This window comes from Leucopleurus acutus, assembly GCF_964270905.1.
Source record: "Leucopleurus acutus genome assembly, chromosome: 4".
Lineage (NCBI taxonomy): Eukaryota > Metazoa > Chordata > Mammalia > Artiodactyla > Delphinidae > Leucopleurus > Leucopleurus acutus.
The window spans coordinates 128,264,951-128,289,457 of record NC_139146.1 but is presented as its reverse complement, the minus strand read 5'-3'; the positions used below and the strand labels follow the sequence as shown (position 1 = coordinate 128,289,457).

General features: G+C 37.6%; 1 protein-coding gene across 4 annotated transcripts in view; it reads right to left on the bottom strand.

Annotated features, from left to right (window-relative positions):
* Positions 1–24,507, bottom strand: part of LRBA (LPS responsive beige-like anchor protein) — a 743,236-nt gene that overhangs the window by 28,222 nt on the left and 690,507 nt on the right. For 3 of the 4 annotated variants that reach the window (XR_014326184.1, XM_082838660.1, XM_082838661.1), the window contains 4 exons: positions 20,261–20,350; positions 15,277–15,454; positions 10,703–10,765; positions 5,558–5,713 (listed from right to left, as the gene is read on the bottom strand). Coding sequence is in view for 3 of the 4 variants with exons in the window: in XM_082838660.1 (XP_082694786.1) it covers positions 5,558–5,713; positions 10,703–10,765; positions 15,277–15,454; positions 20,261–20,350 (487 nt within the window). In the remaining variant the exon portion in view is untranslated. Of the gene's footprint in view, positions 1–2,981; positions 3,041–5,557; positions 5,714–10,702; positions 10,766–15,276; positions 15,455–20,260; positions 20,351–24,507 lie in introns of those variants that run through there. The other variant, XM_082838662.1, reaches the window with a different exon arrangement.

The following is a 24,507-nucleotide window of genomic DNA, read 5'->3' as shown; positions in this document are numbered from 1 at the left end:
TAACAAAGTGAGTCAGCTATACATATACACATATCCCCATATCCCCTCCCTCTTGCGCCTCCCTCCCACCCTCCCTATCCCACCCCTCTAGGTGGTCACAAATCACCGAGCTGATCTCCCCGTGCAATGCGGCTGCTTCCCACTAGCTGTTTTATACATTTGGTAGTGTATATATGTCCATGCCACTCTCTCACTTTGTCCCAGCTTACCCTTCCCCAGCTTCTTCAAATCAGGCTTACATGAACTAAATTTTGATAAAAGAACTAACATATTGTCACCACAATCTGAGCCAGGTCATTCTTTCTTTGTTTTAATTGCCTGAAGGATGCAAGTTCCTGGGGAGGCGGGAGGATGATGAAATTAAGATTATGACGGTTTAACAGTAATGATTAGGCGTAGGGTGAGGACGGGGGTATCCAGTAAACTTACTGTGTATCTAGGATGTTAAACACAGGATGATCTGTTCATATAACAGTGTGAGAAAAAAACCGTTTAGATTTGTTTTGCTTAATCAGATATGGTGTTTATAATTCACACAAACTTGTCTAAAGAATTAAATATCTATAGCAGCCCTTCCACTCTCTCCCTATAGTTTCTAGCTAACGTTTCTCTTTGAAATGTCTAGAGAATCTACAAATGAATGTCATAGAATGTCTACCCTTAATATTCAGCATGAGTGTTTCTTCTTTTTCAAATAAGCGTTTCAGTGGGGTCATAAAAAATACAATTCAGATGTTCAAGATAAAAACCATTAAGCTGGAAAAAAATAAGTATGCCTAAAAAGTTTATATGTTTAACTTGGAACACATCATAACCTATTCTAAAGCTTAAGGTCTCAATTAAGTATTGGTATCTACATGTATCTACATGTATAAACTTTTCAAGATAACAATACATAGAACTAAAAGTATTTCCACTAAATTTTTTAAATTATTGGTTTTAATAGACCAAAAGCTTATTATAAAGTCTGCAAATTTACAAGTAAAATACTGAGATGTACTTTATCCAAATCAGATGGAAAGTCAAATACAGTGTTTTCTCTTGTACACAGTCTACTAAGAGTAACTTAAGATTAGACTCATATCAATCTCAAACTGCAAAATTAATAAAGGACATTTTTTTTCTCCCATGGATAAAGACTTTAGTCAAAGCAGGTATTTTAACTGCTAAATATTAAAAATGTTCACTTCTGAATTTCTTCAACCTTTTAAATTAACGACAAAACATTCATTTTAAAAATTAGCTTTTATCAATAAAGGATATGGTTGGAAGAAGTCAAGACTTTCTAGAATAAAAAAATGGAAAAGAAGAAAGCAAATTAAATATTAAAAATCTAATAATTTTTGCATCATTTACAATTTATATGAAGGACAAAGTAGAGAGGTTTAGGGGTAAATTGGGTGGGGTTAGATGAGAGGCAGGCCTTACTAAGGATGAGACAAAAGTTAGGGAGCTGAATGCACTCTCATTCGAAAACTGAAGGTTGAATCAGTGAGTTTTAACTACTGAAAAAACTGAACACCCCGTAATGTGATTATGTTTTTGACTTCTGTATGTACAGTGACTTCTGCCTCAGCCTATACTAAATGCTGAGAGCATGTCAACTACAGGAGTGATTTAAATGGGTTATTTAGAGTAGGCCTATTTAAGATGTGATACCCATCAATTCAGTGGGTTGTAGAAGTGAGGATGAGTAAAGCAACTACAATTAGGTACTTGAGGTCATGGCATACAGGAAACCCAAATGCTCCACGTACGCCAGGAGGCTTGCAAAGGAGCAGCTATTTGCTTGGAAGATCGAGATGAGGGAGTGACATTTAAGTATTTACATCTAAAGAGTTTCATATTTTAATACAAATTAACTTCATTCTCTACAATTTATCCTTTGGGCTCAACTTTGGAAAACATTATTTTTTTCAGTTTGCTTTTTCCTCTTCTGGCAGCCTTCCTTAGCAATATTTGTTATTGCTATGAGGTTGAGGTTCACTCCTCCTAAATAAATCACAGCATATAAATACCTGCTGCTCTTTTTGGTAAATTATTTTCTGATAATCTCATAAGTGTTCCTCAACCTTTATTTTTTGTTTCCTTTAATACCAGTCCACCTCTCCACACACTAATATCAAATATTACCACAAGCACTAGAATATCTTCTTTTTGACAGAACAAATTTTCTAGTTAATGTTTTATTTGACAGCTGTGCTACAAATAAAAAAAATTCAAGCTCAGGACTCTGCACCATTGAATCTAAAATGTGGCCTGAAAATAATTCCCACTGCCGAGTGAAGGTTTTATTGTTGCCTCTGCTGTTCTGGTTGTGTCCCGAAAACATGATTTATGTTTAAAGAATTTCCTGTTACAACCGTGTTTCTCTCTACCCCCGCTTCCCTGCCCCGCCAAATCTAATAAGAGAAGGACTTTTTTTTTTGGCTTATGTGCCAAAATATAATTGAATTCAACACTTGTGATAGCTATGCCATTATATATTATTGATCATACAATTTTTCCGTGTCTCTGCCAAACTTAGGAGAAAATATTTAATATTCCTATTATCATAAAAACACAGACACGTTTAAAATTTAAATAATTTAAAATAAAACTACCATCAGAGTTTGTATACAAGATACTAAGAAAGATATTAGAACTATCATTTGAGATTTTTTTCACAACTTTCCTGGCAAGTATAAATATTTTTAGTGTACGTGGTAAGTCAGTCCCACTGAAATGAAGTTTAAAATGAGGCTACTTCTTAGAAAATGTTTTATACATACACACGCATATGCATGTTTTAAAAAGTAATAAAGTAGAAGGCTTTTGGAAAGGGGAAGGAACGTCATCTAGTTTATTAAGTAAAGTAACATGGCAGACGCTCTAGGAACCTAGTTTTTAAACAGGTAACACTTATATGAGATAACATGGTATAGTCACAAAGATGCCACACCTGAAGTCCGAGGAGTTGGCTCCAATGCCCAGTTCTAGCACCATTATCTACGCAGATATCAACAAGTTACTTACCCTTTCTAAACCTCGGTTTCATCACCTGAAAAATGGAGCGAAGGACACCTGTTGTATCTCATAGGATTATTGTCAGGCTGACACAATATCATGTATGAGAAAGAAGGAATTCTGTAAATTCTAGGGAACTGTGTGACTACAAGAATTATTTTAATTATTAGTATTATATAAAAGGGAGGTTAGCTTTACTTTACAAATATTAATATTCAACGTCTTTTTAAAATGGTATGAAATGTCAACAAATTCAAAAAGCCTCAAATGTCAAAACCAAAGGCTGATATATATATGATCCCATTTTCTGACATTCTGGTAAAGGCAAAATTATAGGGATGAAGGCTACATCAGCGGTTCTGAGGGGGGTGAGCTGAGGGAAGGGGCTGACCACAAAGGGGCAGCACAGGGGGTTCTGGGGGACCTCAGCTGCTCTGCGTCTTAACTGTGGTGGTGGTGGCAGCTGCATAACTGTATACAATGCCCAGACGAAAAGAACTATAACCAAAAAAATCAATTTTACTGTATGTGAGTTAAAAAATAATTTTTAATGTATAAAAAACAATATGCAATCTAAAAGAATGTTTAAGGAAAACTTGTGAGAGGATGTAACAATTTTAATCTGAAAGTTTGTGTGAGAAGGGACCACAGTTTGAGGTCAAATAATGCCAAGGTTGTCATTACCATAATAGTGAAAGAAAAGGTTAAAATTTAAATCTGATAATTAAATCAGAGAAAATTCATTATAATAATAAATATATTTTAGGAAAGCTTATCAATCCCTATTGCATTTTTAAAGAGTTCCAGAGGAGTTTTAGATTCAATAGTAATCAACCTCACAGACCTAAACATCTAGTAAAAACCCAAGTAATCAGAAAGACCTGAATGATAATGTTTTCTTTCTTTCTTTATTCTACAGAATAAAGATGGAAATTATGAGAACATCAGATCATCAATTCCATAAAACAAAAATTAAATAGGACATGCCTGAAAACAACTTCTAGGGTTTATTCTATGCACAGTACATATTTAACTATTTTCCCCTACTCTCTCATTGCTATTGTTACAATGCTATCATCAAAATATACCTAGGACAAACTCCTTGGATAACCAAGAATTAATTTTTTTTTTTTCGGTACGCGGGCCTCTCACTGTTGTGGCTTCTCCCGTTGCGGAGCACAGGCTCCGGACGCGCAGGCTCAGCGGCCGTGGCTCACGGGCCCAGCCGCTCTACGGCATGTGGGATCTTCCTGGACCGGGGCACGAACCCGTGTCCCCTGCATCAGCAGGCGGACTCTCAACCACTGCGCCACCAGGGAAGCCCAAGAATTAATTTTTTAATATGCTATACTTACTAAGGCAGGAGCATGGACTCATACATTTTATAGAGATTATTAACATAACTGAAAGATGATTTGCTGTAAAACATTTAATTAACTAGAAATTTCCGTTTTTAAAAATTTCTTATCCTACAACATTTAATCAAGATAATTATTTGTAGATCCTTGTTTTAGTTGAACTATCTACTTCCACAGTATCTATCAAGTTCTAATGCATTAATATCTAATTTTAATTATTTTAAATATACAACTACATATTTACTATAAGTTTACTTCATCCTCTAACAGTTTCTAAAATACTTTAAAGAGACTCCATTAAATTTTTCAATGTTCTCAATTTCCTATATGCAAAAATATACAACCATTTACTGGACTGGATATTGTGTAATAATACTGATTTGAGTTTGGTTTGTCCCTTGGGAAGATGCATGCAAATGAATATACATACTTAAACTTTTTATTTATTTATTTACTTTTTGCGGTACGCGGGCCTCTCACTGTTGTGGCCTCTCCCGTTGCGGAGCACAGGCTCCGGACACGCAGGCTCAGCGGCCATGGCTCATGGGCCCAGGCGCTCTGCAGCATGTGGGATCTTCCCGGACCAGGGCACGAACCCGCGTCCCCTGCATCGGCAGGTGGACTCTCAACCACTGCGCCACCAGGGAAGTCCTATACTTAAACTTTTATATTTTTAACAAGACCTCCTGTCACACATAAAATCAGTAGTCAGCTACTTTCCTTCATGATGGTGTAGTTTTCAGCAAGATTCTGTGCAGAATTGTGTGGAGGCAAGATATCTGCTCCCAAGAAATACACTTAATGAGAATTTCCAGTAGGGAAAAAATAACCTTTATATAACACTAAAGTGGGGAAATACACCTATAAGTATGTGCACTTGCCGTACGATTATGCATATACACGTGCATATTGTATTTACATACCAGGATATGCTTTCGAAATGAATCGTTCATTCTGCAAGTATGAAGCTTGGGAGACAAGCCTACCAAAAACTGCCTCTTAAAAGCATTCTGAAGTTAACTTAATAATGGACTACAGAGTAGATTATTACTTGAAAGGAGAAAACTGTCTTTATTTCACAAATTTTAGAATTCTGTAATTTTTAGAGGGAAGAAGATGAGAAAGCATTCTCAAGCCTCTGAACATCACTTGTCATAAACTTCAGTTCACTGATGAAGAAATGATGAAGTTACCTGTGTCTGCAGAGTAGACTCGAAAACTCTTATCCCAGAAGCCACAGAGGAGAACGTAGCGGTTGTCCGAAGTGATGACAAAGCACTGGGAATGCACTTGAATACTTTGGTCTAAAAGGTCAGTGATTTGCCTCCTGTGCATTCCTGTATTGCTGGCTATGAGAACAGAGGAAGAAAAAAAAGCCTCCTAAACCCACATGCGCAAAGACATCCCATAGTTTGTCATACTGGGGGTTGGGGCGGAGGGAGGAGAGACAATACATTCCAGGATAAGAATATCTGATCTTTAATATGCAATATAGTAATCTTTGAAAAACCAAGTAGGAAAACACAATCTGATTGCCGGAAGAACAGGGGTAGCCAAATTCAACAGCTCAGAAAAAAATTCTGCCTAGAGGAAAGAAACAATAATACACTACAATTTTAAAATACATAGTATACAATTCTCAGAACATTCTATCTAGCTCTTGGGCAGGACCAAACTAGATTAGAATCTCCAGATCGCATCACAGTTAGGTTTGTATTTCTGACAATCTCATTACATCTACTGTCATGAGAATGGATTCATGTTGTGACAATCTATTACCTTTAACTTTCTGTCACAAGGAAGAGATACTAGAATATAAATGTCATATATTTGAAATATTGTAGCATCTTGTACTACTTTGGCTTTAACAGGTCTTTAATTTGACTACATGTGAACTCCCATTTCCCCTGTTTACAGCTGCACTTGCATGTAAGGAAAGGGTAACATGACTATTTATTAAAGATACTTGTAATTGAAGAAGTCAAAGCATAGCACACTGCCACTTTCTTACTCCTGTAAGCAATAAAACAAGCCAGTCTGGCAGTGTGTTTTCAGAGCGCTACAGGGCACCTGAGATGGGCTTTGTCACGAGGCACAAGGTCAGACACAGAGCAACATCATGCACATGTGAAGAGTAATAATCCTCCAGAAATACACTATCAAGTGTGTCATTATCAGCAAAGGAGTTCTCACTGAGATGCCTTTTTTGGCATTATGAAGCCAAACAGAAAGCTTTGTTGCTAGTGATCTAAGAGTTATTTCATCACCAACTTTCCAATACAAATTATGGTTCTTACACTGCTAAAGAAACTTGATCATACCAGACATGAGAACAAACAAAATAAATTTCTGCCTCTGATTATTATGTTCTTTGTACCATAGTTTGCAGTTTTTTGGGGAAAAAAATACCCTAGATGCACTGTTGATAAAAATTAAAAAAAGAAATATATCTATGTTATATTCATTGTATGTAGTAACTAAGTTAGTATGGCCAATTCAATAGAAGGCTCAGAAAGTAATATGGAAGAAAAAAGTGTTCAAAATACTCTCCAGTCCTGTGCTAGAATACAGAGGAATAAAATATCCCTCGCCCTCATGGCACACGCAACACAGCAAACATATTCATATACATGTGAAATACTGCAAAATTCTGCTAGTGTCTGACCATACAACTTAACCATGTAGGATTATTAGATACTATTTGATAATAGGCTTCATATACTTTGGGGAGATTAATGGGCTAGTAAGTGATAGCAGTAGTAAAAAGGGCCGATTCTAGCTGAGAATCACTCCCTACCTCCTTCCACACAAAGGGAACTTGCTGGCAGATGAAAAAAGCTTTTATGTATCATAGTGTATCGTGGAGACACATTAGCATCTCACTGCAGTGAAGCTGTGTGATACCATTTAGTTTTTTAATTCCAAGAAACCTAGCAATTAAAGACAAGATATGTAGTATTTTCTATACTGGTTACTACAGTTCTTCATTCCACATGAAAATTATAACAATGTTTATTTTTGCCAATGTTTATATGACTTTCACTCCTATGATACAAACTTTCACTCGTCTTTTTGGCATGATTTCCTGGGAGGACCTAATTTGACAGATCTGGGCATGTGCATCATTTTGAATTGAATGACCACAAAGTATCCATGGGTAAAGGCTGATGCCCCTTCAGCATTCAGATGATCTATTTTCCAAATAAGTGCTTACTTATAATTTAACATTGCAACCCCCCATCCATCCATCCATCCATCCATCCATCCATCCAATCGATATAATCTCCCAACTGCCTTTCCTTTATCTCTCTTTATTTTCTCTAGTAAACTTCCTAAGATTCCATACGGAAAGTATTTTTATTTGATGAAAATTAGGTATATTTGTCTAGATAAGCAGTCTTCAAACTGGGACATGCATATCCCTTGGGGTATAAGATTTCCCAAGGAACACACAGGCACAGATGGTTTTAAGGGAATCAATTTCTAGTTCCTCAACTTTCATATGTTCTGTTGCCTAAAACAGATTTGCCTGAGAACTCTCCTGTGAGTTTTCCTTTCTTACCTCCCTTTTTGCATGCTCTTGTTCCACTAGATAGAATTTTACTATGGTGCTTTACCCCAGGGTAAAAAAATCTCTTTTTTTACCCTGGGGTAAAGCACCATAGTAAAAAGGGACCAATTCAAAATACTGATGTGATGCTGGAAGGTGAACGCCTAGGTATCAAATCATTCGCAGGGCAGGTGGTTTCCAATTCATTGCTTTCTATAAAAGGGAAGGAGGATCTAATCATGCTGTCAATTGATAGATCATTAAAAATAAGTTTCAGTGATAGACTGTTAAAATGGTTATTTAATGATAGACCGTAAAAGTAATCCTTAATAATACATCACTCTGTGAATTTTGTCACATAACTCGGAAAGAGTTCAACGATTTGAATGACATAGTTAAAATAAGACTCTTTCCTTTCCCATCTATTTTCTTATGTAACATTCCTCAAAGCTTCCATCTATTAAAAAAATCCCAAAAGATCAGAACTGTTGACAAATTCTGTCTCATTCAGCAACAAATAATGTTTATCCATGAATACATGAACAGAAAAGCCCTATTCATTTCATTAAAGCTGTATCTCCTATTTCCAATAAATGTGTTTTCTGTTCAATAATATTTATTAAAATTTTAAATTGTAATAAGTGTGTATTAATAATATTTGTAATAACTCAATGCAGATTAACTTTTTGAGCTGAGCCTTATGGTCACAGGAAATTTCAATGTTTACATTTACATACATATTTTTATTGCTGAAAACAGTATAGTAGGGTAATCAATTTTCTAAAGTTAAAATAAAATTGTGCAAGGAAAGTACAATGAAAATATAAATTCAAGATGAGAAAGGAATACGTACAATTTTCAAATGTTAAAAGCTTTTTCATGCACTTTTTAAAACAGAAAATGCTGACTCTCCAGTGACTTTGATATTTAGATTCTACTGGATGTATTTAAAATTTTATACACTATGCCAAAAACAATAACCACTGTAACTACTTAAACTTGTGATGATGTCACATTTAAACTTTCAGATGTCAACTTAAAAATGTGTGAGAAGGTACGTGGTTTTAAACAATTATTTTAGGGATACAGGAGCAAACAGTCTGAGGACCAATGATCTAGAGTAGGGAAGAAAACTATGGCCTGCAGGCTGAATCTGGCTTGTGCCTGGTTTTGTATATAAAATTTTATTGGAGCACAGCAATGCTCAGTTGTTTATATATTGTCTGTGGCTGCTTTTGTGCTATGACAGTAGACTTAAGTAGTTGTGTCTGAGACCTTATGGCCCACAAAGCCTAAAATATTGACTATCTGGCCCTTTACCAAAAAAGTTCACCATGCCTTGTCTAAAGGGTCACAATTTCTGAATTAATTTAGACTTTATGCTATATGATATTCATTGTCAAGACAATGATTCTATACTTCAGAAATCAGGCTTTAAGTAGCATAGCAAATGGGTTTTATTATTTTCCTGACTCTTAAAACTTTACCCAAGTGAGGATTTAAGTTTTTTAAAAATATACGGCAAATCATATCTACTCAAAGCAAAATAAGATTTAGGAAGCAGGGTAGTAATTAGCCTTCATATAGATAGTTACTTCTTAGATTTCTGCTTATATTTGGGGAAATGATGACTTAGTTTTGAGCTTAAGGTTACTTTAGTTCATCTTGATAATTAATCTGCAAATGGTGGTCATTTAGCTCTCCACTGAAACAATGGTGTTAAAGACAAAAAAAGGTGACATACACAAAGGGAACACCTTGAATTTTAAAATAATCAATGAGCTTATTCATATGCTTTATCTAAAGACTTTAAAATACTAACAAATTTACTTGTGCCAGGGCAATTTGACAAAATTGCAGGCCAAACATCCATGCTAGTAGCACACCCCTGCAGCTAGGTAATTAAGTTTTTTATTCTGAAAGTTATTGACTAAAATCTTCAATATCAAGGCTTAACACTCTTAGTGGGGCCACATTTGAAATCCCCACTATAGGCTGAAAAATGCTAAAGTGGAGATTTCAACTAACCTACTCAAAAAGCACAACAGCAATTATATATTCTAAGTCATCTGCTGCAGACAGTCATTTCATCCCAATGGCTCTTTCTGGGCTCTTCCTTTTTTCTTTTTTTTTTTTCACCCTGAACAAATTTAACCTCAAATGGCAATTTATTGGGCTGTAGGACCCTAGGAAAATGAATACAAATACCTTAACACTGCCATTGGCTGGGCCATATATTTCAACTTTGAAACTGCTCTGCAATTGCACATTAATCCCCTCAGATTGAATGGAGCGTCCAGGAAGAAAGGACTGATCTCCTTTAATGATGAAACCCTGGCACTACAGTCTTATTTTTCTCAACACAGTGTTGCTAAGAACCCCACTGTTATTATGAAAATTTCCCGAGCAAAGAAGCTCCATCACATTACTGGTACACCAATTCATCATAACGAGCCTCGCTCCTGCTCATCAACAAGTCTGAGTGATGAAAAGATCCAATATTATCCTGACAGAACTTCATGCGCATTCTCAATCACACATTATTACAGCATCCATATTAATTTTCAGTGACACGCGTCCTAGGCCTGTTCAAATTAGGCAAACCAACGAGGGGGAGTTGATGAAATACCAGCATAGCCACAGCTCATTGCATTCCAATTTGCATGCAAATGGTTTATCAGGAATATTCCATTCCCAGCAACCAGCAAGTGAAAAACAACTGTAATCTACACTTCAGGGCCACCATACAGAGCTTAATGAATCGCAAAGAGAGAAGGAAGTGACAGACCTATGAGAGGATCGATTTCCACTGGCAGCTGGCATGGCTGGTCTTGTACAGCACCTTGATGAGCTGGAATTCACAAACGATAAAAAAAAAAAAAAGCATTATTTTTCATATACTAAACTACATTAAAATGTGTAAGTCGAATCTCACGTAGAATTGTTTCTAACCTCCAAATTTTTCATACAGTTTTGTAAAATTTAAAGAAAAAAAATTCCAGGTGCTTCTATGGCTAGCTTATTAAACATTTATTTTAGATTAGTGCTGTTCTGAACATGTGCCATCAGCAGTGGCTCCAGTCCTAGGCCATAAGCTATAGCAGATGCTTCACTGGCAACCTCTGATTCTGCAACAAAACAAAATTAAGTGGTAAGGCGCACTGAAAACAAAATGTGACAACCATCTGCTGACTGTAGCAAATACTATTTTTTGTTACTTCTTAAAAAGGCAGTTTTGAATGCTGCAGCACAAAGGAGCCACAAAAACGTCAATTTATGATGGAGAAAGGGAAAGCTCTAAGTCAAGGAGCATTTAATGTTTCATCCATCACGTAAAATCAATCAATTGAAAGTTTGAATAAAAATAAAGAAAGCTATCTGCAGATAAATGTTTTAGTTAAATGCATTTGGCTGAAATGTTTCCCTAAAGATCTGATTGCAGTTTTAAAAAAACTTTTATTAATATTTAATATTTCCATAGTTTCAATTTAAAAATACTCTGAGAAGCAAATGAGTAACAAAAATCAATCCATACTAAGAACAGTTTGTTTAATTCTCAAAATAGTTCTAAAGGTTCAGATGTACTTATATTTTGTGATTGAAAAGAGATTCTGTAGGCTGTTTCCCTGTGAAAGGCAGAAGGACCTGAGGTGGAGAGGAAGTGCTGTGAGAAGCAGGAGTGACCACTGGCCAGCTGTGCAACCTTAGGCAAATCAGAAGCCCCAGAATGAAGGGCTTAGAATAGATGATCTTTTTCAGCTTTGTAAATCTGAGAGTTAAATTCTCGGTCCTTTTCCAAATGATTTTCCTCCAATAACTCAGCCATTCAATCTGGTCTGCATCTGCCTTTTATAGACTCATAAGCATTTAAACTACCGCTTGGTTGGTATTAGAGCTCTGCTTAATATCATCAGATACTAAGATTAAGATGATATTACTATCATCAGATTTTAAGAAGTCTTTCTGACTGTCCTTGAGGGGCTGAAAATAAAAATGGGATACATTCCAATGTGTTCATTAGATTAATTCTAAATTTCTGATGTTAGCACTTCCCCTGTTAGTAAATGCCAACTTTTCAAGGATTTTTCAATGATCTTTTGGAAGATCATTAATACTGATAAAATAACCTGAGTAAGTACAATATTAGCACTGAAAATTAGAGTTGAGTATATATAAGACATTAAAGTAGATGAAAAAAGGAAGGCATATGACTCCCTCTTTTACTGAAGGTATTGTCTTTGCTGATTACTAGCTCTGCCAGTAAGGAAATCACAGGGCACATATAGGGAATCATCGGGGAAAATGCACCACAGCCCCCGATTTACCCAACAGGGCCATTTACTTCCAGCAATACCAGTGCCAATCAACACCAATACCTTGAGAAGTTTTCGCTACGACTTTGAGAATCTGGGATCATAGAAACATTAAAACCAGACTGTCAGTGAAAGAGATTTAGGAGGTTAACTATCTTTGGTCATGCCTCAAATCCCAGTTCTGCCACTAACTGCCTGTGTGACCTTGGGAAAATTATGTTGTCTCGGTGTTTCAGATTCCTGCTCTGTAAAACAGGTTAGATGGGTTAGGTTGAACCACATGAAATCACCAATACCTGGCTTTCTGACCTACAGAAATGGCAATTTCAACCTAAATACAGAACCTACATCCTAAGGTTGTTGAGGGGATTCAGTGAGTTAATATGTGTGAAGTGATTAAAACAGTATTCAGAACCTACAAAATGCTCTCTAGACACTAGGTGCCTTTATTTTATTGTTTCAGAGGCTCTGCAAGGTCCTTTGAGTGAGATGGAAGGATAAAGATGATTCTTCCCCTAAATCAGGACTCAGACACTGCATTGACAGGAGATAGCTGTCTAATGAACAAGCTATGGAAATCACAGAACCTCAGAAAAGAACCAGAATCTAAACTAAAAAAAACTGCAACATGAATTTGATATTCATTGAAAAAAAAGCTGTTAGGAAGTTTTGACATTTGTTTTAAATCAAGGCATACTGACAGGTAAAGGCAGCACAACACAGGATGAAAGATCAGGTTTATGTAAATAAACATACCTGAAATGAGGCACAGATTTAACAAAATGTATGCTTAATATTTTTAGGTGTAGGTGTATTGAGAATTGGAGATCACATTGTAGAAAGAGAATCACCTGTGTATTTCCATATGTTATCATTCTTTGTAATTTATCTGGTGAAGAGTTGCTGTGTCGTACTATAAAGCCAGAGGATGGGGACAAAAACCACCAGTGACACAAGGTACAGACCCAAAGAAAGCCCACGAGGGAGAATTCTAGGCAAAGAATTGGCAAAACTTATGCAGTCTCCCAAGCTCTTACCTTACAGAAAAGTGAGCTTGGGCTCAGAGCAGGTGGATGTACCATATGTGGTACTCCAGCAGAGGGATGCAGCCCCCAAATCACTTTACAGATCTATAGAAAAGTGTGGAGTAGGGAAGAGAACAGTTGACAATCAAGTACTGATACTAAGGGGAGCCCAGGGAAATGGGCTTGCTCCAAAGGGGTGTGTCAGGAGCTCAGTCATCGGTGCTGAGGGAGAGAGCCTAACGACTAAGTATCAGCTGGAGACCTAGCAGCCCTCTGGTTGAGCCAGTTCAGTTCCTGCTGAGCTAGCTCATTGCTAGCCTAAGACTAAAGATAGAGGTGGAGAGTGCTCAGGGCTTTCTAGCAGTTGAAAAGTTTTGTCCCTCCTCACATGTACTGTCACTCTGTTTAGACTGAAGAGGTTCTCAGAGCCACCACATCTAACCACCCAGGATAAGCATGGTTTGCAGGGGCCCTTAGGCCACACACACTGGTGCTTTTGCCAGGCTCTAAGGGTAACTGCACACAGCAGAGGTAGATCCTCTGGTGTGCATTGCAGAACACACCGTCAGCATGTTCTTCTTCTAACGAGTCGTATTTAGAGAAAGAAACAAACAAAAAAGAAATCCCAGTTGTTAATCAAATTATAATCTTTGGTCCCAAAATATAAGTATGTCATTTGCATACACATTTACCTCTGTAAGATATGTTCATTTGAAGAAAAGGGACTAAAAGGGCCTAATAATAGAGATACTATACCTGCCTTGATTTCTACCTTCTCTACTGTTATGAAATCTATTCTCTAATCAAATATCGCCATTCATTTCATTTCTAATGGCCAGGAAAACGGCTATATTTAAGCAATTCTGATACCAACCACAGATTCGTCACGATGCATACCTTATTACATTGCTGAACATAGTTAGTGCACCTACTTTTTGTCTGAACGTCAATTCAATCCTGTTCCATTCTAAAATCTCTTGCATTTAATTTGGCATGAGGCCCTTGTTCAAGAATTTATATTTGTGCAACCATTTCAGGCATTATAATGGGTAGTGCTTTATGCACATTTTACAGATTTAATAACAAGTTAACAGACTATTAAAATCTAACTTTTAAAATTTCCTACCTAAAACAACGGCTTGGGAAGAAAAGCCTATAATCTCCAGGACTTTAAAAGATTTTCCTTCTGTAAAAGAAGAATTTCTAACTAGTGGCCAAAAGGAACAGTACTAAATCCAGATCCCAACATTCCTGTTCTAATGAGAGACAATAAATCACAGAGGGGTGATCATAAAATTTGAGTCAGAAAACTTGGGTTCAAACCTGGTTCTGCCACTGACTTGCCATATGTGATACTGAACAAGGCAAGCTCCCTGGGGCTCAGTATCTTTACTGGTAAAATGTGGGCCTAGACTGGACGAACTCTCATGTCTCTTCAAATTTTGACTGTTTGTGATTCTGTTGGTTATTTCAGTATCTTGCCATTAGTTACCCTAATTATTCAGCACTTAATGAAAGAACAGAATGTATTTATGGGTTTGTAATATTTTAGCTGGGTAATTTAAGTGTTCTTTTTTCTATCATCCACAACAAATACTTCCATGCCATGTACAAAAAGGCACATAGTAGACAATCAGACGTGTTTATTGAGCAAATGAATAAGTGGAAAAAAGAGGAACATCTGCTAAATAAATACATACTATTTATGGACACAATATAGAATATCATTATATGAGAAATAATATTTATCTCCAAGGAATAAAGAAGAACCACCAGATGCCAAAGAAGAGTTTATGTTTTTTTGTTTGTTTGTTTTTAAGAGTTTATGTTTTAACTTTTGTATTATATGCCTCAGAGGGAACTTCTTTAAACCTTTCAAAGTATGTTTAATTTTAATTCAGACTAATGCTTGAAAACTAATAGGCTTAAATGTTGAGATATAATATATTTAGGTGGATATTAAAATATCTTGATACAGTGTTCAGCAGTTATACTATGCCTTATAAGGATATTTCTTTACTTACCCGGAAGGTTGTGCCACTTGTTCACGGCAAATAGCCTGTTAGCAGTGACTGTGATCACAGCGGGAGTTGCCAACCCAGGCTGGGTGTTGGCTGCCACGTGAGTGACAGGGGAGTTGGAGGGGAACTTTAGAACCATGATAACATCCTGCTGAGCTTGGTCTGTGAACATCAATGGACTCTGCAGGAGGAGATACTGTTGAGTGGGCAAGACAAGATCCAAATATACAAGAAGGAAAAGACAAGGAAAGACAAGAAAGAAAGGGTGCAGGAAAAGAACAGGGAAGACCATGTTAACACAAGTTGCAAGTGAGAGCACAGTGAAGCAGAAAGGCTTATAGAAACAGCAATTAGTATTTGTTTGGTTTTCATGTATGTCATTAGTTGAATTTCTAGGTGATTGAAGTAAACTACATTAACAGAAACACTTTAAAAATCCATAAATTTTATTAACTCCCTTCCCCACCCAATTCCCATGAAGAACTAAAAGAATGATTTGATTTCAATTCTAAATAGGCAAAGTATTGGGGATTGTGTTAAACCATTCCAATTGCTATTATGTGTCAAGTATTGATACAAAAGAGAGAAAAAAAAAAAAAAGGAATGAGAATAGGCAATAAGGCACAAAAGCAAGCCATGGTAATTTCCAAAGATCATCAAAAGTTGTGCTGAGTTAGCATGAAGATTTTGACAACTAAATAATGAGATAATTAATTAACAAATATATTTAAAAATAATAGCTGTACAGCATGCATGTATTATTACAGTAGAGAAATAATTTATGAATGTAATACACAAACTTAATTATAAAGGTGTTTCAAAGCAATGCATAATTAAATGTACTTGTAAAAACAATATATTTATATAGTGTACCAAGTCATAAACACTGCCCTATTATAATGCAAATGCCACTGCTTTCTGCTGCAGCTAAGGATAAAGAGAAATAGCTAGATGCACCCCTCCCTCTTGGTAAAGAAACTAAAGCTCAGGACTTTTGATTTCTCCTTTGGAAAGCAAAAAGTAACTGAAAATGTTAAACAAAACATTGTCTGTTCTAATAACTAGCAACAAAATAAATCTGGAAGACTACTAAGATTTAGAACATTCCTACAAACCATATGTCATAATCTGAGCCATACATAACACCACTCTGATTTATTGGCTTTAGTGGTAGTATGCCATCATACAGTAATTGCACTGTGCATTTTCAGCAAATCTCCTCTACCATGTCTATTTTCTAATAGCTGATTAGTATCATTCAGAATTGAAACACTTTGATGAAGTGCTTCTGGCTGCTTTCCTCTTGCCATATTTCAAAACACCAGGTATATGTAAATGTGTAGGCACATATATATAACACGTATTTATTCAGAACTGCTAATAAAAAATTAAATACATTTGCATTTTTATTATCAGTGCTTTTTAAAAAAAGTTATTAAGAGTACTTAGAAAAACATATTGCACTAAGAATTCCTATTTGCACTCTTTGCATAAAGGTGTAAATAAAGGCAACTAATAAGCTACCCAGACACCCTTCTAAGCAAGTGGCTAAAAGCCAATCAATATTATGAGTTAATCCTCCCTGGATGCTCATTCAATTAAAGGTGTCAGTAATGCCTCATCTGATGTGGCCTCAATTAAATCCAACTATCTGATGGTGTGAAAACACAGGGGGATACAGCAACAGCAGCAAAACCAGACAAATAGGCAGCCTTCGTGTGCCTGCTAATTACTACACCTGGTGTATATTATGGCGCATGCACTTAACGCAGCACGAGGTGGCTTTAATTTCTGCTACATTCGTGTGTGTGTGTGTGTGTGTGTGTGTGTGTGTGTGTGTGTGTGTGTGTGTGTGCTGCAGTGATGGTTGATGGGGGAACTCATCTGAATGGTAGTAAAAAACAATTAATAACATTTGGGTCTTTGATTTTTAAAACCTCTGATACCAATAAGTAACCTTTGCTATACAAAGAACCTCTTACACAGTTTTAAGGAATTCTGTGAAATTGGGTAAAAATGAGAAACAATCAGCCAACCACAAAATATCCTATAAGCTAGCTTTGACGAAGTTCTGGGAAAAGGAAACGAATGTCATTTCAAAACACCAAGCCTTACTTTTCAACTGCGTAGGTTTTTTAAAAAAAATAATATTTACTGAAGTCAATTTATAAACTCCGAGAAAGTCAGACTAAAACATACATCATGAAGTCTCACTGAAAGGAAGTTGATACATATTTCTGAGCTTAACAGCTCATGTTGTAAATACAATTAGGCTCAAATTGAATAATTCCAATGTTTATGCCCTTAAAAAAACACAGGAAAATCTCTAACGTATAGGAAGAATGTCTTGTTTACATAGTGCCTCTAGTGGCCATCTCTTAGCCACATGGCAAGGACAAGCCCTTTTCCATAGAAAGCCGCAGACACCATATCCAGAACCGTCCCCTGCATCCTTCCAACAAGCTGTTTCTCCGGCTGTTCCTGTGCATTTCATCCTGACTAGGGCTCCCCGTGCAGGCAAGTAGCAGGAAACTCTTGGGAGCAACATCACATCCTTGGCTAGTGAGTATGGAATAAGGAACACTAGAAATAAGAAAAAGCCCAGCCCAGCGTAGTGGGCTAGTCTAGAGTCACAGTAACAGCTGTGGATGAGCGGGACAACTGGTCAAATAGGGGGAAGAGAAAAAACCCTCATCCAATCCTGGGTGCCTCTGCGAGTCCAGTATGAGGTAGTAGTAGGAAATTACTAGCCAGATTTCATTCAGTTTTCCCAGATTAAGTATGCACTCGCTGACAACTCTGGTTTCTTTCTAACACACCTTTCTTTCCCACCCACGTATGTATAAGAGGAAAAGCACAATTTGCACAGGTCTGAAAAGGGGTTCAGGTATTCGATTCAGAGGACGAGGATAATGGGAGACATGACCTCCCATCCTCAAATAAGCATGTGCCTTCCCAGCCTTGCCACCCTTGGGACAGTAAAGCTGATCCGCCTCAGTGAACCAGTCATCCTTTTGCCATGGAGAGAGGCTTGACAGTAGGAACTCCCTCTTGGTCCCAGTGACCAAGGCTGTGCTGTGACCCAGGTAGAAAGTCAATGGAGCAGTGGAGGTGCTTCCATTAGCCAGCACCGCAGCAGCCCGCATCTCATTGACAAGCTATTACTAAAACTAATTCCAAACCCCACACATAAATCATTCTTACTATTTTCATGGCATTATCTTCCATTGTTCTTGCCAAATGTTCATTTTTCGTGTAGTCTTTTCACTAAAGCTACCCTTTATGTTCTTTTAAATATGATTTCACCTGCTTAAAAACACTGAGGGGAAAAGGTTATGCAAACAATTTTTTAAATGCTTGTAGTTTATAATAATGGTCAATTCATATAGAGAAAGAAGGGGGAAAAAGACTTGGAAGAAGAAAGAAGATGACAAAGAGGGCAAAAGGGGAAAAGACAGAGAAGAAGGAATTATGGAAAGAGAAAGGAAGGAAGAGAAAGAGGGTCAGAGGCAGAGAGGACCACATCTGTATCCCTGGCCCTCTTGGCATCTAACAAAAAATTCTACCATTCTAAGCCACAACATGGAATCAGAATCCATTTTCAATTATTCAGGGACTTCCCTGGTGGCGCAGTGGTTAAGAATCTGCCTGTCAATGCAGGCGACATGGGTTCGAGCCCTGGTCCGGGAAGATCCCACATGCCGCGAAGCAAGTAAGCCCATGAGCCACAACTACTGAGCCCATGTGCCACAACTACTGAAGCCCACGTGCCTACAGCTGATGCTCCGCAACAAGAGAAGCCACCGCAATGAGAAGCCCACGCGCCGCAACGAAGAGTAGCCCCCGCTCGCCACAACTAGAGAAAGCCTGCGCGCAGCAACAAAGAGCCGACGCAGCCAAAAATAAATGAATGAATAAATTAAAAAAAAATTATTCATTACATTTATGGAAACAGACATTATATCCCCTACTCTTAATTTAAAACAGTAATGAGCAACCTGTTTTATTGAGGGACAATTCAAGAAAAAATATAATGCCTATCGCCTGTAGTTTTAAAATATGATTTTTGTTATGCCATTCAGTATTTGTTCCTATGCTGAATTTTCTTTATCAGTAAAGTATTTCCCCCTGAAATTTCGGGAACCATAAAAGAGGAACAGCCACATATTTTACAGCTCTAGTCTATTTCCCTACTCCTGATTCTGGGCTGGCCTCTGACTGACTTGCTTTTGACCAATAGAACGCAGCATAAACAGTGTTATGCACGTTCAAAAGCAAGCTTCAAGAAGTCATGCCAAAGCGTTCTCCTGGAACATGGCTCCCACCATGGGAGTGGCCTGGGTGGACTTCTTTGATGATGAAAGACCACGTGGAAAGAGCGGTCTGGCGTCTCAGCACCTGCCCCAGCAGTCTGTGAGGGAGCCAAGGTGAAAGACAAGAAATGCCCATCTGTCCCTCAGAATCACAGGAAATATAAATCACTGTTTTATGCACTAAGCTTTGATATATAGTATATCATCATCGTCATCATCATTTTTTCCTCCAAAGTCCCTGACTCTCAATAACATTTCCTACATATTAGGATTACTTCCCAAACTGAAATTCCCAAACTGAAAAACATATTGGGATGTAAAGAATAAACACAATAGGAAAATGAATCTAGACACTCATAGGATCAAACCAGAAAAGTTATCCATGTCTGGAGATCCTGTCCTAGAGTGAGGGTACGAGACAATTATGGGCCTTTTAATTCTGCAACACAGAGCACAACCTGATGAAATACTAGAGCACTGGAGCAACGTCTGCTTCCCGAAGACTGCAGGAGAACAGGCAGTATTTGCTGGCTGTTAGCAAGTTCACAAACAGTGCATAAGAAGAACAGGCCCAGATGTGGTGGAGAATCTCAAGCACAATGAAAAACGGTTATGAATGTCAAGCAGGGTCTCAAATAGAGGCAAGAAATGAGGAGAGTGCAGGCAGCACTTACCGCTTGCATGGCAGAACCTCTGGGAGGATGGGGCTCTATGAGGAGCTGAGAAGGCGTCTGCCCAAAACTTCGGATTTGAGCTTCAACAGCCTGAAAAAGGCACGGGCAAGTTTGAGGGTTAAGAGGTGCTAATTACAGGCAAAAGAACCACAATTGTCACCTGAAAATGTCATTCCATACTTCTGGCTTGTTTCATGTTGGAAATCAACCTTGTATTTTCACAGTGGGGCTAAGCACCTGGTAGGGTATTTAGGGTGAGGTCATTCTTCACTACCGTGGAAGCTGTTCCTACAAAACCCTGCAAAACTTTCTCATCTTGCTCAGTGATAGGAAACAGAAACCAGCTATTACAATCAGAAATTGTCCTTTTTGGCTTCATCTCTTTCTTGCATTTTTTCCCTTGCTTGCATCATCCCTGATGACTACAGCTAATCTTTTACAGGTATAGAGAAAACCTACTGCTTTGCTTCTAGGCCCTATCTCACCCTGGGAAGTACAAAAAAGAAACCCAGCACCTGTGAAAATTGCTTGATGCTATTACTTTTGAAGAGCATTATTGTTGACAGTCTCTTTGAACCTAAGTGGCTAAACAACAAAGTAAAAGCCATATGTTGTATCCAAGCATGAGAGGGTTAAACCGGGGACTGACCAAACACAAGAAACATGTGTGTGCGCCCTTTTTGAAAGATGTGTGCCCTTTGTCGTGCGCTTCCGACCATGGCTCTTCCTGTCCACCCAGCAGAGATGCTCACTTCCCAACCTCATCAAGGAAAACTGTTAAATGCCAGATGCGGTCACTGTCTGTAATGATTTTGTTTGTTTACCTGTTTATGCCTGTCTCCTCCCACTAAAATACAAGATCCATGAGAGTGAGGACCTTACTTATCTTCTTCACTCTTAGATCCCTAAACTGGGTGAATGAATAAATACTATAGTATGTGTGAGGGGATAGAAGGAAGCAAAGATACATAAAGATGACCTCAAAACCCCACACAGTCAGTATTCTTAACTTCTGGGCTAAAAGGATGAAGAAAACCTCTTTGTAAGGTAATATATGTTCATCATGCTATTTTTTAATCCTTAAGAAAATAAGTATTCAATTATTATATGCTCTACAGGACTGTAGGCAATTAATAAATCATAAACAGGGAAATATAATCATTATCCAGTATTAATTTTCTTTTTTTATTTGATAAGGATACCATTAGTAGTACTTTACAATGACCTTTGAAGAAACAATGATAGCAATTCATTCATTTATGCATTCAATCATAATCGTCAACTATGTATACAGCAGTATTAGGTGTCAATGTTTCTGCCCTTGAAGAAAGTATTCCTAATACAGAAAGCAGGGCATGTACTTGGATGGTTGAATAACAGTTTGATGCAGTCAGTCCAATAAATTCAAGGAATGCACTATGACTTGCTTAGGCAGAAAAAACTGGAAAGCACCTCTGTGAAAGCTGAGTATTACGGTGGAAGCAGCACAGGCTTTGAAGTCACACAGACCATGTGCAAATCCTGACTGCACAGCACTTATAAGCTGTGTGACCTAGGGCAAGTCATTCAACCTAAGTTTCAATTTTCTTCCTGTAAAATGTGGATAATAGTACCAACCTCATAGTGTTACATTAATGAATAAATGATATATATGTAAAAAACACAGCAAAGTGCTTATTAGTACAGATTAGTCCCTCAAAATGCAGTCAACAAATACTCATTGAGGGGCTTCCCTGGTGGCGCAGTGGTTAAGAATCCACCTGTCAATGCTGGGGACAGGGGTTTGAGCCCTGGCCTAGAAAGATCCCACATGCCGCGGAGCAACTAAGCCCGTGCGCCACAACTACTGAAGCCCACCTGCCACAACTACTGAAGCCCACACACCTGGAGCCTGTGCTCCACAAGAAGAGTAGCCCCCACTCCATGCAACTAGAGAAAGCCACACACAGCAACGAAGACTCAAAGCAGCAAGATAAATAAATTTATAAAAAAAAAATACTCATTGAGGGCTGCTAACAACACCAATAACAAATATTTATTTAGTACTTATTATTGCCAGGAACTTTTCTAAGTGATTTTACTATTTTATATCATTTAGTCTTTAAATTGTATGATGTGAGTACTTTACTGTATCCATTTTATAGATAAGGAACACCAAGAACTTAAGTATCTTGTCCAAAGTCACATGGTAATTAAATGGCAGACTCAAAATTTGCACCCCAGCAGCTTGATTCTAGAGCTCATATGCTCAACCATTAAGCTACTCTTTCTCCTTATCTGTTGCCAGGGACTAGGCCAGGGCCTAGGGATAAGACTGAGCACACAAAAAACATGAGCTTACAATCTAATGACTGAATTAATAAAGTAACTCTAATATCAACATCATCATCATCATTACAGTGAACAAAGTATGTGCACACACAATTAGAGCAGCACGGCTAGGCAAGGGTTGGTTTTATATAGTAGGAGATAAGGCTGGTCTCAGACTTCAGAAACCAGAAAAGGAGCCAACAGGAAGTAAGGAGTAGAGATTAGGATCATTTCAGATCAGCACCTAAAACATCTTTTGATGGGGTAAAATCAATTTATGATCAACATCAAGGACAGTCTTGAGGAAAAAAATATCACAAAAGGGCAACTTGAAGGCTAAGGTAGTCACAAAGAAGGACGTGGGAGCACTGCTCTTTTATGATATATGGATTTATGACTTGCTTTATGAATGTGAACCTTACGTCTCTTTTAAAAAGTTAGCAAGGCCAGTGCCCTTTCCTTCGACTGCTGCTGCCTTCGGTAGTCCCCGTCCAATAGCCCACATGCATTTCCCCCCATTAAAAAGAAGGGGAGCAGGCAACAGATTGCTTCCACACTGGGCCTATGGAGTCAGATGGTTCAGAGTGCTAATCTTGACTTCACCATTTATCTGCTGCATAACTTTGAACAAGTAGCTTAATCTGTTTCCCCATTGATAAAATAAAGATAATAATAATAATGCCTAGCTCATAGAATTGTTTGGAAAATTAAATAATACATATAAAGTGCTTAGCATAATACCAAACACATAAAAGGCACTAAATAAAATGCTGTATTATTGTTGGGTCTGGGGCTCAGCACGATCCCCATTTAACACAGCTAAAATAGAGAAGGAAGAAATGCTTCAGGAGTTTACAATGACCGTGATGATGATGAATACATTATTGAAAAAAACTGAAATCGGGCTCAGGATTTCAAAGTATACTGCAGGGCTAAGTGCCCAGAGACAGGGAGATCTCCTTGGAGGTTCAGAGAGCAGTCTAAAACATAAGGAACTGTATACCTCAGTCCTTATGGAAGCTGTGCTGTTTGCAAGAAAGGGATAAATATGCAAACCATGATCCAAGGCAAAATCACCAGGTCTTAGAGACTGATGACTTTGAGCAATGAAGAAAAGAGAAAAGACAACACGAATTCTTTTCTTTTGAACTTGCATATTTTAGACTAGTAAAGCAATAAATAGAAATACAAGTTTCTCTGAGGGAGAACTAGTGATAGCTGTCGAGCCAGGCTGAGATGTCCAGTGCTCAAAAGAAAGCCCCGGGACTCGCTCTGGGATGAAACATCAGAGGTATTGATTTGGGTGTCATTCATGCAAGAGAAATTCAAGTCAATGGTTTTTGACCTTGCCCTCTCACTGTGTTTAAGTGTGTATCCTGCAGAATTGAGCTCAAACTCTCCTTTATATAATATTGCCCTGATCAAATGTCTTCAATTAACTGCCGGTACTTAAAAGACAAAGGCCTACTCCTTGATATGAGGCACTGAGAAGAATGCTATACAATTTCTATGGGATCCTTGACAAAAAATAAATAACTTCATTCGAATCACATGAAAATATCAGAAAGACAAATTAGGGGACATTCTACAAAATATCTGACCACTTTTCACAAATATCAAGACGATTAAAGAGAAGCAAAGACTGAGTCACTGTTACATATAGAAGGAAACCAAGAAAGTATCAACTAAATACAACGTGGAATTCTGCATAAGATCATTAGACAGAAGAATCGTTAAAGAATGTGATGACATTTCACAAGGTCTGTAGTTTAGTTAATTATATTGAACCAATGTTATTTTTATGGTCTTGATCATTTTAACTAAGATTATGTAAGGTGCTGATCTTAGGGGAGCCTGGGAAGAAATGTACACAGGAAATTTTTCTACTATGTTTGCAACTTGTCTGTGTCTAAAATTATTCAAAATAAAAAATTCAA